This window comes from Misgurnus anguillicaudatus, chromosome 16 (genome assembly GCF_027580225.2).
Source record: "Misgurnus anguillicaudatus chromosome 16, ASM2758022v2, whole genome shotgun sequence".
NCBI classification, from domain to species: Eukaryota; Metazoa; Chordata; class Actinopteri; order Cypriniformes; family Cobitidae; genus Misgurnus; species Misgurnus anguillicaudatus.
Genome location: NC_073352.2, coordinates 19,614,540 through 19,631,233, shown reverse-complemented (window position 1 = coordinate 19,631,233; position 16,694 = coordinate 19,614,540). Strand labels below are relative to the sequence as shown.

Here is a 16,694-nt window from a genome sequence, read left to right as displayed (position 1 = left end):
ATGTCCGACGGGTGATACAGTTGTGAATAAAACAAAATCTGTTATGAACAGTCCTAAAATAAATAAATAAATACATTTAGGACAATTTAAGATGTACTGTACTGTGTATTTGGAAAGCACAGCTGCATGCATGGCAATATTTAGACATTATGATAATCATTTGAACACTGTAATGAGAATGAAAATGTAAATTTTGGAGAAAATAATGCATAAAAAATAATAGTCCTATAGTTAACCAAAAGCCAGGGCTTAAACCTTTTGCTATGAGATAACTGTGCTATACCCACTGAGACAATTTTCTGTCTTTTTCTTTTTGGTCAGGATAAAATTTATTCCAACCATCACTACAAGAGATTCAAGTGTTTACTATTTTTAATACAGGTTAGTGTTAACGGACTTATGGTTAGTTTAATGGACAGAACCCTTTGTTTACTGCACCCCACAGCCACAACTAAACTGGGAAAGGAGCTGACACAAAAACAGGAAGTCAGGCAGGAAATGAAACGCATACAGCAGTGGTTCTCAAACTGGGCCCCAGTTTTATGACATTTTATAAAATACATTAATTTATTAATTTAAATTCTGTGGAACCGCAGAAAAATAAGGCTACTAACCAACAGCAATACATTATATAATTTAATGTTTTGTTTAATTACATTTATTAAGTTTTAGAATGTTTTATGTCATAAATTTTCTTTTGGGGGGCCGTGAAGTGATGCACCGTACCCAAGGGGGGCCGCACGCCAAAAAAGTTTGAGAACCACTGGCATATGGCATGCAGTCTGTGACACGCAGAAGGCCCCCGGTGACCAAGCAGTGGTGAGGAGGACGATGTGGGATGAAGAAAGAGAATGCTCTGACAGCTGTGCTGATGGATGGTTTAATGGATAAAAAAGAAGATGATGAAGAAAGAGTGTGAGACAGGTGTAACGTACTTCAGGAAAATGCCAGTCCCTGCAGGGAGCTGGCGGTGGAGTACTTGCTAGAGTCCACGAAAGATTGATCTACTGGAGGCAGAGTAAGGGAGCAGAGGGACGGGGAAGGAAGATGAAGGAAACAGAGAGAGAGAGGGTTATTTCTGAAGTGCAAAAAAGACGAATTGGGTCACAGAGGAGCAAATGTACAAACATATTATCACACGTTAGGACAAACTGACAGCTGTTTGATAGTTAAAAAGTTGTAAATCGGACACTTTTGAAAGAAATTCATGCCTTAAGCAGGTTCAAAACAGCTATACAAAGCACAAACATTGTAAACACTCATCTAGGTCAGTGGTTCTCAAACTGTGGGTGATATTTTATAAAATACATTACTTTACTATTACTATTACTATTACATTAAATTAAACCTTAGAAAAATAAGGAGACTAACCAACGGCAAAACATTGTATCATTTCATGTTTTGTTTAATTAAAGGCAGGGTGCATGATTTTTGAAAAACACTTTGGAAAAGGTTGTTGGGCCGACAACCAAAACAAACTTGTAGCCAATCAGCAGTAAGGTGCCTGTCTACTAACCGACATTGTTGCCTGGGTTGCGTATGTGTGGGGCGGATCTATCAAAAGAAGGTCCAGATACTATTAGGGTAGGGGCGTGTTTGTTTAGGTGATTTCAAATGTCAACATTAGCTTTTAGAGATCATGCACCCCGCCTTTAAAATTGTACGTTTTAGAATGTTTTATTTCATACATTTTCTTTGGGGGGTCCGGGGTCAAAGGGATGCACCGTACACACAAGGGGGTCCAAAGTTTGAGAATCACTGATCTAGGTAACATTTTTTGATAGTTCAATTTACTCCAGTTAGTCTATTTTACTAACTATAGTATAAGTAACTTTGCTACTTTTGTCATCTTCTAGTCATTAAGGTATTAGAAAAAACGAGCTAGGTTCACCCAAGGGATAGTTCACCAAAACAATTCTGTCACCATTTACTTACTCTCATGTTGTTACAAACCTGTATACATTTCTTTGTTTTTAATGAACAGGAAAGTAAATATTTTAAGGGAATGTTTATAACCAAACTACTTGTGAGCCCCAGGATAGTTTTGGGTGAACTATTCCTTTACAGTAAGTAACTTTGCAACTACAGCTTATTTTACTAACCCCTTTCATAACCTGACCTTTAACAGCCTATTAATACAACATGTCAATCCAAATGAATTAGAATCAGTTGACAAGAAGTTGCAAAGTTACCTATGGTTAGTAGAATGTCTAAAATTGACTTTTGAAAAAGATCAATCCTTAATTTTAACTTAATTTTGGTAAACCATTCACAGCAAGCATGAGAAAAAATAGGTAATTGAAATGTGGCTCCCCTTGTGATGTCAGAAGGGGATAATACCACCCCTTAATCTGTACTATCCAACCACAGCTCTGCCATTTAGTGCAGAGATCAGCTCATTTGCATTTAAAAAAGGACACATCCCAAAACAGCACATTTTTGCTCACACCTACAAAGTGTCAATTTTAACATGCTATAATAAACTATCTGTGGGGTATTTTGAGCTAAAACTTCACATATGTACTCTGTGGACACCAAAGATTTATTTGACATCTTAAAAAAGATAACATATCACATATAAAACGCAAGAATGTGTCCTGTAAAAAGAGCTCATCACACAAAAAAAAACCATCCACAGCACAATCACTGGAATAAAAATGTGCATACAAGGAAACAAAATCTAAATAGAGGAGAAACCTTTTCATCATGTTAATTTTGTGTTACATTTACAAGGGTCATACAGGTCAAGTTTTATATTCTGTTGTATCACTCACCTTGTAGTCCATTCCCATTGGCGCTGGTGCAGGTGGGGGGCGGCGAGGCCTGGGGCCGCACGACGGGAGCAAAAGCGCTCTTCTGTTTAACCGCGGACACCATGTTGGCTGGAGAGAAAGAGAAGATGCCTGAGGAACTGCTGCAGTTGGAGGGAAGACTGGTGGAGGAGGCCATGGTGGGACTGGAAGGAACGACTGAACGAGAAATTGGGATGAGAAACAAGAGGTAAGAATATACTTCATAGACCTACAGCATGTACAATAAAAATAAAGAGCGATACCATAGGAGAACCACTTTTGTTTCCCAAAAGAACCTTTTTAGTAAATGCATAGTTCACCCAAACATAAAAATGCTGTCATAATTTACTCACCCATATGTTGTGAGTTTCTTTATTCTGTTGAACACAAAAGAAAATATTTTGATAAATTATAGTTAACACACAGTTGACGGTACCCATTGACTTCCATAGCAATTGTCCTACTGTGCAAGTCAATGGGTACCATCAACTGTGTGCTCATACAGGTTTAGAACAACATGAGGGTTAGTAAATGATGACAGAATTTTTGGGTGAACTATTCCTTTAAGTAATTATATATATCATTAAAAAAAATGTATACCAAATATCATACTTTGTATATTATTCTTTAACTGGTTTAGTTCCTGAGCTGCACAGATTTATAGATCTTGGTCACAGAAGAACAAAAATGCTCATTTGTCCCCTGTCCCATCCCTACCACTTCTCCTTTTGTCTAATTTTAAACCCATGAGCATTTCCCCTCAACGATTTTACAACTACCACTGTCGTATTTATGCAGTTCTTTTATATCCTGATCTACCTTACTGTTGTTATTATTCAACGCTTAAATTTTATGGCACTTCCATAAGTAAATTCTCCTTATAGTGTCATAATCCATTTATGAAGGCCTAATCAATTAATGAAAATTGGAGTCTACAAAGCCCACTCTCTCGCATTGATTGAAAGTGTCAGCGTGGAGTCAGTGATCCTGTTAAAATACTTGTTAACATCTCAGAATCAAAGTACCGAAGTTGAATTGCTTCTCCTGCAATTAGTTTATTGATTTAATTAAGACGCTTTAATTTAGAAGCCGCACAAGAAGATTGGTGTTATACGAATGGCTAAGCATTACAGACAGGGCCTGATCGTGATGGAAGAAAAGAGAGCGTGGGGGTTTAATTTAGGCTCTTAAAGAAACAGACGCAATAGCTGTGATCACCACAGTCAGGGTTACACCTTTAGACATTTTTATGATGAATTTTATTCTTTCTCATGCCATCTCATTCACAATGTAAATGATTCAGACAGCTAGATAAGATGTTCAGTACTCACTGGCGTAAGGAGAGTTAGCTGCAGATCCGTTGAGGAAGTTGGGTGATCCTCCCAGTGTAGTCATGCCTGCGTTACCGTATCCATTCATACTGGTAGAGACGGTACTGTAGCTGCCCTGCTGGGGTGTTGAGCTGGGCACATAGCCGTGAGGAGAAACACTGCTTGTGTTCCGACTGAAACCTATAACACATGCACAGAAATGTATATGGGTAACAGATTAAAATTAACAATAAAAAAACACACATAACCAAATACACTGTCTGATGCATCACAGTTGCGATATTCGATTACTTACTGTGGGTTCACACCAGACGCGAGTTGAATGATTTGCGCAAGTAGATTACATACAAAGTCAATGCAAAGACACAATCATACACGTCTTCGCGTGGGGTGATGTGAATGACGCGATATGGGCGACGCGTTTGCCGCAAAAACACGCGCTATTCGCCTCAAAGACATCTTCGCCCATGTTGAAAATATTCAACTCAAGCAAAAAATTCAAAAAGATTCAACAATTTGCGCGAGTAGATTACATACAAAGTCAATGCAAAGACACGATCAGACGCGTCCTTGCGTAGGGCGATGCGAATGGCGAGATATGGGCGTCGCGTTTGCAGCAAAAACACACGCTATTCGCCTCAAACGCGTCTTCACCCAAGTTGAAAATATTCAACTCGAGTGAAAAATTTGCATTACACAAAATTAAATCATGCGAGTAACGCAGTAACGCGATGCCCCGCGTTTGGTGTGTACATAGCATTACTGTGGGTTCACACCAGACGCGAGTTCAACGATTTGCACGAGTAGATTACATACAAAGTCAATGCAAGGACGCGATCAGACACATCTTTGCATGGGGCGATGCGAATGACGCGAAATGGGCGGTGCGTTTGCCGCGAAAACACGTGCTTTTCACCTCAAACGAGTCTTTGCCCAAGTTAAAAATATTCAACTTGAGCGAAAAAATTAGCATGACACAAAGTTAAATCCCGCGAATAATCTAGAGGGAGTAATGCAGTGCCCCGCGTTTGGTGTGTACGTAGCATTAGAATGACATCTACCGATACTGATAAATACTGATAGTTTTGCTTTAACTCTTTGTTTCAAATTATTATGTGAATAAATCCTAGAAGTACACAGCATACAAACTGCAATACATTTTTTACCCCTTAAAACTGCAAGAATATAATCTGATATAATCTATAATAGTGAGAAAAACGTTTCGATTATATCAATATATTGGCACATGCAGTTTGAACAAATGTAAAAACAAGCTTTGTATTATTTTAGACAATCTTCCATGTAAACCGAACCTCAGTGTGCTTCTTGTGCTTTGTGTCAACACATGTTAATGACCAGCAAACCAAAAAAGTTTTATGAAGTCGAGCCAAAACAGATGTTAAAGAGCACCTATTTCATTGGTAAAAAACTTTATTTTGTGTATTTGGTATAATATAATGTGTTCACGTGGTTTTTCCACATACCATACATTTTTGTAGCTCCAGATTTCCCTGTCTTCCTGAAACGCACGGAAATGTGACGCTCCTTACCATGTTTGAAAGATTCGGTCATAATGCAATGCTAACAGGAGTTAACTTACAGGCTGTGAGTCCGAAGCTGGAGGAATTATGATAATGTCGGTCTTTACTACATCACCAATCCCAGAAAGTAAACTGTTGCCTGTAATTCGTGTGTTTGTTGTAGTCCAAGAAAAGAGATTTACGTTGGAGACGATAACGCGCGTCATCATTTACTAAGGGGGATGTACCTTTTGCATATCGTTACTAGTGTACTAATACACACTTACACACCAAAGGGAAATTTAAAATCGTGAATCGGACTATTGGTGTTCTTTAATACCAAATGTAAACAGTCTCTAAATTAATGAATCTTTCCAATAAAAGACAAAAAGGACAGAAGCAGACTGTATGGACTATAAATATGCATCTGAACATTAAACGCTGACATGGGTGAAAGCAGCAGGAAGTTCTCGCCGTAGGAGTCCCCGCTGTCTGATACAAAGGCAGCGCTCATCTCTGCACTGCTTACTATTCAGTCTTCCATTTATCAGAGCACTGATAGATTACTGCTGACTTAACACAAATCATTCACTGTCACAGACGCAGAGAGATGCTGAGGTAAAGGAGCCCAGAGGTTCAGGAAACATTGCTGAAAGGTTGTATCTGTCTGTACGCTGTCTGTCTCTGTCATTCTCGCCCACTTCCCTGAGCATCACATTTATCTTTCTACAACTGGGTTTTTTTTCTGTTTTGCACTAACATGTGCACATATAAGAAAAAACTGCGAGAAGCATGGATGAACTGATAATTGGACCCCAATCTGATCTGGATATTTCATTGAAATGGATTGCAATAGCACAACAGAATGCAACCGAATAAAGGGGTATTCTTTAAAAACACTTGTTGGAAGACAAGTCGGCTATCGTGATTCATTGCCATTTTGTAAATGTCTGAACTAGCTTGTCATTTAAAACAGATTGCATCTCCGCTCACCCTGATTGGCTGCTTGTGCGGACTCAGACACATTGACTGCGAGCTGGCTATGGAACGAGTTCACTCCCATCATGCCAGCGTGGACTGAACTGTTGGCCAAACCTGGCAGCTGGTTGTGACTCCGTGGGACATTGTAAAGCGCCTCTGCGATATCTGCTGCTCTTTTCAGGATGATCTCCTGTTGGGATCAACACGGCACATGTTAGACAGAATCAATCACGTGATTATAGGAAATGAGTGGCCAAATTATAAAATGTAGTAAATGTGTAACTAGGGAAATGATGAGGATTTAATAGTGAATAGCTGGATATGTAGATATGCAATAGCTGTAACTCAGATATGAACTTTAATGTGCCTGAGCCGTGATATTGAAATATACTTTATTGTCCACTAAGGGACTGTGTAGTGCTGTAATCATCACAATACATTGTTGTTTCCTTTCACATCATTATATTAATAACAGCAATAAATAATAATATCATGTGAAACATCTAAACATAACAATAAAATCATATCATGACATCATAACCCAATGAATATACATAGTAAAATATAAAATGCCTTATAAAACATTTTACGGGCCAATCAAACACCTAAAATAAAAAATATTCGTTTTACCGCTGCATCGTATTATTTAGTATTTATAATAATAATAATAATTCACATACAAGCATCCTATAAAAGTCAGTTTCTATATATGTATAGTATATACAGTACGTGTCAAATAAACACAACTTTTCAAATACGATTAAATCTCATGATCACTGAACCTAATGAGTTCACACTAAAAAACAATAAAATAAGTAGTGCTTATCTCAGTCTAGTATATAAGGAAATGCTTATCGGTTGATAAAGGGGGAGGGGGCTGCACATATTGGTGGGTCTCATCATAATTCACCCTCATAAAGATGACAAGAGCGTGTGGAGGTTGGGAGGGGATTGGGGTTCCAGAGTGGGAGCTCTTTGAGTGGGTCATGATCCATCCACTGCCCAGTCTAAATAATTCAGCATGGCTGCACTCCTGCTCAGCTCTCCAATCGATGAGCATGTGCCCTCGCTCTCACTTCATAACTGATCTAACATTGAAGATGCCCTTGTGCTCCTTCTAACCAACGAGAAGGAGCTGTTGAGGAATTACATTGGGGGAGGAAATATTACTTTAAAACTCAAATGGAGTTGGAAGTGCTAACAAATGATTTTTTTTTGAGTTTACACTGATTATTTACTGTGTTCATATAACACGTTGTACTTGTAAACTATGCATGTGTAAGCGGACAGAAATTGAAAACCAGTGCCATAGTGTTTGCTTGTATCTCACCTGATTATTGTGTGGCATCCCATATAGAGCTTCAACCAGGTCTGCTGCCCTCTTCAGAATCACTTCCTATACACAACAAACGATAAAAGGTGGGACTTTAACAAAATCTCACAGTGAATCAATAACTCAAATGTTAAACTGTCTTAATTGATTCACTTAAAGGAATAGTCTACTCATTTTCAATACAAAATATGTTATTACCTTAACTAAGAATTGTTGATACATCCCTCTATCATCTGTGTGCGTGCACGTAAGCGCTGGAGCGCGCTGCGACTATTCAATAGCATTTAGCTTAGCCCCATTCATTCAATGGTACCATTTAGAGATAAAGTTAGAAGTGACCAAACATCAACGTTTTTCCTATTTAAGACGAGTAGTTATACGAGCAAGTTTGGTGGTACAAAATAAAACGTAGCGCTTTTCTAAGCGGATTTAAAAGAGGAACTATTTTATGGCGTAATAGCACTTTTGGGAGTACCTCGACTCGGCGCAGTAACACCCTCCCTCTCCCATTATGAGAGTGAGAAGGGGAGCGGACTTTTCAGGCGAGTCGAACTACTCCCAAAAGTGCTATTACGCCATAAAATATAGTTCCTCTTTTAAATCCGCTTAGAACAGCGCTACGTTTTATTTTGTACCACCAAACTTGCTCATATAACTACTCGTCTTAAATAGGAAAAACGTTGATGTGTTTGGTCACTTCTAACTTTATCTCTAAATGGTACCATTGAATGAATGGGGCTAAGCTAAATGCTATTGAATAGTCGCAGCGCGCTCCAGCGCTAACGTGCACGCACACAGATGATAGAGGGATGTATTAACAATTCTTAGTTAAGGTAATAACATATTTTAATATTGAAAATGAGTAGACTATTCCTTTAAGCAACTCATTACGTTCAATTTCCATGTCTACATTGTCACTGGGCAGACAGTTGTCACCCAAAGGAACTTACGGCAGACTTATTAAAGAGACAGTCCCTGTGGTACAATCCTGGGTTAAGTGTTTTGCTAAAGGGCACAAAAGTAACAGAAGACTAAAGCAACTCTATAGTTCATAGATCGCCCTGTCAAAGTTTAAAATGTGACCTTTGGGTTGCTCATCTGGAGCTTTGACGACAACTACCCTAACACAAACATTTGCACGTGTTAATATACAGTACACCGGTTTTCCCAGTGAATCCATGTATAATACATGAATGCAAACACATTTAAAGCAAATGCATGCATGTTTGCACATGCAAACGACCACTCAGCGGGAGATCTGGGCCACACTAACACTATTTTCCTTCCAGGTAATCGACTTTCACAAGCATAACAGAATGCCTATTTATTACTATCCCTTCAAACACATTAAACATTTATTTACAGTGTTTTTACTCCATGTATTCATTTTATTTCCTCTAACCTCTATTCTCTTCTTTTTTTATATACCCCGAAGCACCCGCGGAACCCTTTTTAAAAGTTAATGCGTTGGTGCCGAGGAAATAAGCTCGCAGCGCGACAACCAGAAAATTGTTCTCACCCTCTGAGTGTAACCCTCGCTGCGAACAAGCCCCCGAGCATGTGTGCCTGCCTGCCTGCCAGCCGACATATTGCCTTTCAATCAGCCCCCCTCGCCCCTCATCCCCGCAGCCCGGTGGCCCCAGACGCAACTCACAGACACGAACATGACGAGGGGGTCAGCAAAGCAATAAAGATTTTTAGTGCGCTGTCCAAGGTGCTAAATTCACTCAATAATGGGAGCTCTGGCACTGCGTTAACCCCTCGTTAGGGGTGCGTTGCGGGGGAGGCGCCCGTCTCGGTTCGCCCGGACTCGGGCTGAGTGATTGAGAGAAGCGAGGGAGCCTGGGGAGGCCTAAAGTGGTGCTTTAGTATGGATGTGTGACTCCGATGGGCTCTCTCCTCTTTTACCCTCTCTCGGTGGTGGTTCTTTACTGGTTGGAGGAGGAACATAAGGGATGAGAAGCATTAGTACTGGGCTGGGTCCCCTGCTGCACTGGCACAGTGTCATTTATCCAGTTGTACCACCGTTCCTATTTCTATTTCTCTCATGCTCTCTCTCTCTCTCTTTGTTACAAGGTCTCGTCCCTACCTATCGATCTTCTGTTATTATGATATTGGGGGGGGTGATCTGTTGAGAGGGTAAATCCAATAAGGAAGGGGCCAAAAGTTTGTCCAGATAAACAAATAAATGCTATTAGTACAGGCCGTGTGTGGTGGCCCTGTGTCTGGAAGCGCAGCCCATTTCCTGGGTGAGTATCAGGGCTTCCAGTAAGGGCTGAGCGGAGAGCCAGGAGCGGTAAACAGGAAAGAAACCTGATCTTGGATCTGCATGTCTGTATAGCTGTCTATCAGTCATAGCCATCATAACCCAGATTTTACCTTCCCCCATCTCTCCAACCCCTTCGCTCTCCAGTATAGCCGAAAACAGGACAGCCGCAAGCTATAAAGACTCCACCAATTCTGAGCGTGCCCTCAGCTAAGACAGGTGTTTTTCAGATTTGTTTTCCCTCAGCGGGAAAAATGAGACGTATGTATACACATTCAATATACATACACAAGCCCATATAAATGTGAATACGACCAAACAACCCCAGGCGTAGTGTTTCGAAGATATATAATATCAAACACCAGCAGAGCCCAGCACTGTTAGACCAGCCTCCACATTAATGTGCTTCGGACATTGAATCTTTTCCTGTGTGTAAATTATGGTGGCTTGTAATATGATATACATTCATTAGGAAGGGGACTGCTGAAAAATGAAATAAGGCCCATGTCACATCTGGAATGTTAAGGCAATGGCGTCTGCACATTTACAAGGAAGCCAGGCCTGTAAAAACATGACAAATTTATTCCTGTGCTTGTTCATTTGCAATTTTATCATCTCCTAATGTTCTATTAGAGCAGTAATACCAGCAGGGTCACTGTCGTTGCTCATGCGGAAAGGAACGGAGTGATGATGTCATACTTCCTCTTCTGCTCCTCTGACCCTGTGGACTGCTGGTCTTGTGGAGGTTTTGATTTTATTAGCTTAACTGAGGTCTGTCACACTCAGACTAAATTACATTTTGAAATGGCGCACATAAAAAAAAAAAGATTTGGGAAAGTATTTACTTTGTCATTTTTCTATATTTACATATGGCAAATTTTTAAGCATAGGGGAGAGCAGGGGTGAAAGTAAAATTTTTCAGAAAAACTTAATTTTAAAAGATAATGTTTTAAATGGAGATATATTTTTGCTGTGGTCAAAAACTCAAAAATGTGATCTATCAATATCAGGTGAAATTTTGATAAAATGCAAAACGACTTCAGTATAATTTCACTTTGAACATAAGTAGCGCATTGTTACTTTTGATCCCACCTGCAGGGACGAAAGTTACACACATGTGGGTCAAAAGTAACACAACAAAACAAGATAGATTTTTGTGTTACACTTGTTTTTAGTAAATATACATGACTATGACCTCGTAATATGTAACTGCAAACATATTTTGTCATTTACATTTGTACAAAATAATGAAATATTTTTTTTTCAGTTTTATCAAATGTTTCAAAAGCAACATGGCAGTACAAACTTGAATTGTTGGAAATAAAAAAAAATTTGAACACTATAAATTAAATTAAATTAAATTAAATAAGATTAATATACATTTTCAACATATACAACAGTATTAGCAGCAAGACAAAACAACAAGTGTTACTTTCATTCCGACAGGGTCTCCTCACATTTAAACCTGATTTACTTTTATTTTGAAAAACTCTGAGAAGTCAAACTTCAGGATGTGTTAGAGCACTAAATAACCTGTAGATTGATCAGTGCTTCAACACATGAAACCATAAAACAACCCGTTATAAGAAAAAAATGACCACTTTAGGAATTTACTTATCATGGTTGAAAACCGCTTTCTGGATCTATACACAGGAAACGGCAAATAAATAATGCAATATTTGTCAGCTCTGTCAAGGGTTGCGTACTAAAGATGCTGTCATAGTTTGGGATGCAAATGTTATCAGGGCTCTGAGAAAATCACTTTGTTACTTTTGTCCCGCGTTACTTTCCCCTCCGTTCTCCCCTACTATGACAACTGATTGTATGATTGGTAACCAATACAATGACTTTAAAAATTAAATTGATCCAAAATGTTTCTAAATTATTATTAAAGTTTAAAAAATGTGATTATAAATATAAATGTGTACATGGAAAGTAACATATTTTTTCATGAAAATCAAAACGCCCATCCAGTTACTCATACATGGTGCACAAAACAAACACAATCTAAGCGGGCTATATATATAATCTGTTCAAGCTAACCACACGGACTCACATGCCTCTATCTGTTTGCATTAACTGTAAATGCTCGGATCAAACTATGACCACATTGGTGTGCAATGTCATGCTGTTTATACACAAGCACTGCATTTCGATAAATGAGGAATTTTATACAGTAAACCCTTCCTGACAATAGTCTAAACTTCAAGCACACCATTAACACTGACGTAAAAGATACTGAACTGTGGGACGATAGTAATTATGACTGCTCCTATAACAGTGTACCAGGTTGTAATCTGCAGAAAAAGTCCTTACTATAAAACTATAAATGAATGACAGCTCAATGAGATAGTTTATTAGTTACTGGGCAGGATGAGGTCACTCTGAAGTTGTTTAAAAGAAACATGGTTTGTGCTGTTTTGTTCTTGCTGTTTAATAAATGTAATAAACATAAATCTTATCAATGATACAAATAGCTGAAATTCGAAGAGTTCAACAGGTTAAGGTAAAGATTAGTATGTGGCTTTTCACAAAGACCGTTTATAAAGCACCTCACCGCAAGAGTGCATTGACTGGATAGTACTGGGAGGTCACGGTGAAATAGAGCAGAATGTCCATGCATATGAGCACAGCTGATGCACGGTTCTTTGACTTTTGCTCATTTGAGTTTGCTCGCTCTGTCAAATGTATTGCGTGGTGGCTTATCTACCGTGCTTACCTAACTAAAAATCGAAAATCCCTTCACCCAACATCCCCTCCCCCTGCGTCTTCCATCCATCAATATCTGCCTATCATAAATATCATTCCCTGTGCTCTTTAACTAATGTGGCTTCATTGCATAATTCATATTCTCTCTGGACCTAAAAGGTTACTGTCTGAAAGTCAATAACAACCTGTCCACATCCGCACAGTACAGAGCCACCAAAATTTTAAGATCCAATAACTCAAAAAATCAAAAAGTACCTTTTGGCCAAATTTCAGTTGTCTAATACTTATGACTTAGGACAAATGCATATATAAAGGGTATGGTTATATAGATAACCTGTTCTGCTACCCATAAGCAAGAGTTTTTTTTCCCGGAAGCACAGATTGAATTTAGACCCAACGGAAGAGCTAAAGGGGATCAGGTGGATGTGAAGTGACAAGGAAAATGTGAGAAACAAACATTGGTAGAGAAAACAGAGAGAGACAAAACAAGGCTACACTATGGATGTATTGAACAAAGGCCAGGTGCATGGATGCTATAAAGGTAAAAGAAAGCTCACTGAACAATTAGGACTGAGCAATTTTTTCACATTTTAAACACAATTTTACAATTATTCTTTTTAACATTACACTATGGGCCCTATTTTAACGATCTGAAACGCAAGTGCGAAGCGCAAAGCGCAAGTGACTTTGTGGGCGGATCTTGGGCGCTGTTGCTATTTTCCCGGCGGGAGAAATAAGGCGCAAATCAATAAGGGGTTGGTCTGAAGTAGGTTCATTATTCATAGGTGTGGTTTGGGAGTAAAGTCAAATAAACCAATCAGAACGCTATCCAACATTCCCTTTAAACGCAAGGGCGCAAGTTCCATGGCGGGTTGCTATTATTATGACGGATTTACCAGGCGCACGCCAGGAGCGGTTCACAGCCGAGGAGACCCACGTTCTTGTAAGAGCAGTCAAAGACAGAAAAGTTGTTTTGTATGGGGATAGGAGAAACCCGCCCAAATCAGGGTAGGTTAAACAGGTGTGAGAGGAAATAGCCACAATTATCTCATCAGCTGGCACCCCCATCGTTGCGCCAAGCGCTACAGGAGACGGGGGAATCCAAAGCTTGCCGGCATAAATCGGGCACGCCGTGTAACGGGAGGTGGATCTGTCTCTACACATGACGTGACGCCAGCAGAGGACATCGCTGCGTCCACCCTCACTGCTGAAAGGGTTTGGGGGCTTTGAAATCGGACCCAAGAAACGCAAGCAAGGTCCAACCCCAAAGTACACTTACAAATCAAGTTCATATACATTAAGGTTTCTTATGAAAACATTTTAATTATTATTTACATAAAATAAACGTAATACAGACACACAACAAACTTATGAAAATACTTTAATCGTTATTTGCATGAGAATTTTTTTAACGCAGCCACACAATAAATAAAAACTATCACCACAATGCTTACCACTATGATCTCATGTGTTAATATTTTTATTGTAACAATTTATGATTTGCAAAAATAACTGTTGCATCTGTGTAGATTAGATAAGCAAAGTGTGTGCGTGTTGTGCACACTATACATTATGGCCAAGCATGCGCCCTTAAAATAGCATAATGAACCACGCGCAACGCGCCACTGACTTTAGACTAGTTTTTTTTGGTCAGTGGCGCAATTGTTTTTTAAAACACAAAACAGCATCAGGGATGATTTGCGCCGGAACACGCCTCCTTTTTTGCGCTGAACCGCCCAGGGAGCGCAAGTTCATTCCCTAGTTTGCCGACGTGCGTCTGTGGAGGGAAGAACCCGCTGTGCGTCGGTGCAAAATACGAATGATACATGCGTCACTGACAAAGTCAATTGCTTTGGGTGCAAGATAGGGCCCTTTAAGTAAAATGAAAGTATTAAAATAATAATGATATGAGACTGGTGTGAATATTAGCTAGGCTATACTGTATGCAACAAGGGTCCTTGCTTCACCTCTTTATCCACCTAGAAGTCCTTTTGGCCTCAAAAGTTAAAGACCGCGTTCAAATCAGTGCTTACAGGGTAAACATAATACAGTATGAGCATTGAGCACTGTTGGTGTGTTCAGTTTCATCATTACCACCAGTGCAAGATGTGAAACTTCAGATGTGATAATTTTGTTTTCCGAAACATCACAGAAAAACATCTTGTTGAACCACTGCTCAGTAATAAATTACACAGCTTGGCAAACATAGTAGCATGCTTGTTCAAGGACCAAGAGAAACAAGTTAACCTGCCGTGTTCCACACTTGGCCCTCACCTGTGATTGAGTCCAGCAGTTTAGAGAAGTGCCGTCAACAAACTGTTATTGCCTCAATAAAGGGCAAAATCAATAGTGCTGAAATGAGTGGCTGGGCGCAGCAGCCGACGCTGTTAATAACTCGCTGCGAGTGTTAGAGCCGGCAGAGGAACACGAGAGAGAGAGAGAGAGAGAGTGGGAGAGAAAGGTCTGAAACCTCAACAACTTGTGGAAAATCAGGATAAAATCCATCTGCTAACATCGGCCTTGTCTAGACAATCAACCGGACACGTAGAGGAACACGAGAAATGATTTCTCATTTACCCTTCGTTCTTTCCTCTCCTCTCTATCCAATGCTGCCATGGCTTCTCTTCCCCCATGTGGTGACTCAATTATTGTTGGGCGAGCAGTAATAAAGTGAGGGCTGTGGTGCCTTCGATCGGCTGACCTGTGAGAAGGCAGCTCTGGACAGCTGACTTCACCATGATGGATCACCACACTCTCTCTCTCTCCCTCTCCATTCTTGCCTGTGTTTCTATTGTTCTCTCTCTCTCTCTCTCTCTCTCTCTCTGCCAAGCTGTCAAGGCCTGATTCTAGAGCTGCACATGTGACAGTGTTGTTGAATGCTTTGTTCAATAGTTTTCTATTTGTGATCTCCATTCTTTAAATATCAATGTTATGTAATTGGACATATTATGAATGCCTTTGTGTTGGCTTTATTTTTGACACATGCACACTACTGGTTGTGCCAACAACAGAGACATAGGTAGAGTCAATTTGCCCAATAGTGCCCTACAAAATGGGCTTCAAATTAGAGGCCAAAATAAAGATGTTGTATATAGAATTTACTCATACAGTACATAACGTAAAAAGTAATGTAGAAAAAAAATGCATTTTTATTCATCATAATTAGGTTTTGTTTATACAGTGCCAAAGTCATTTAAAGGGACACTCCACTTTTTAAAAAAAAAATATGCTCATTTTTCAGCTCCCGTAGAGTTAAACATTTGATTTTTACTGTTTTGGAATCCATTCAGTCGATCTCCGGGTCTGGCAGTACCACTTTAAGCATAGCTTAGCATAATCCATTGAATCTGATTAGACCATTAGCATCGCACTAAAAATAACCAAAGAGTTTCAATATTTTTCCTATTTAAAACTTGACTCTTCACTCTAAAAACAAACGGTGCTATATAGCACCAAAAGTGGTTCTTTGCTCGTAATCATAGAAGAACCATTTTAAGTGCCATATAGCACCGGTGAAGCACCTGTATAGCACCTGTGTAGAACCATATAGGGGCTATATAGCACCACATATGGTTCTACATAGCACTATATGGTTCTCTTGAAAATAGTCCCCTGCTATTAAAGGTAACCAAGGGGACTATTTTCGGGCACTGCGTAATAACACTACGCCTGCTGCAGCCATGTTACAGCAGTAAAGCCCTTGATTATTACGCCAAAATGAGAGTATAGTCCTAGCTATATCTGCCTAGAAAATTGCAACTT

At 39.5% G+C, this 16,694-nt stretch overlaps 1 protein-coding gene across 4 annotated transcripts in view; it reads right to left on the bottom strand.

Moving 5' to 3' along the window:
• ebf1a (EBF transcription factor 1a) overlaps nt 1-16,694 on the bottom strand; it is a 134,996-nt gene that overhangs the window by 7,172 nt on the left and 111,130 nt on the right. The window contains exons 12-16 of one of the 4 annotated variants that reach the window (XM_073854307.1): nt 7,955-8,020; nt 6,637-6,814; nt 4,124-4,303; nt 2,775-2,969; nt 936-1,007 (exon numbers count right to left, since the gene is read on the bottom strand). In XM_073854307.1, the coding sequence (XP_073710408.1) occupies nt 937-1,007; nt 2,775-2,969; nt 4,124-4,303; nt 6,637-6,814; nt 7,955-8,020 (690 nt within the window). In that variant the 3' untranslated portion in view covers nt 936. Of the gene's footprint in view, nt 1-935; nt 1,008-2,774; nt 2,970-3,145; nt 3,170-4,123; nt 4,304-6,636; nt 6,815-7,954; nt 8,021-16,694 lie in introns of those variants that run through there. The other 3 variants (XM_073854308.1, XM_073854310.1, XM_073854309.1) reach the window with 3 other exon arrangements.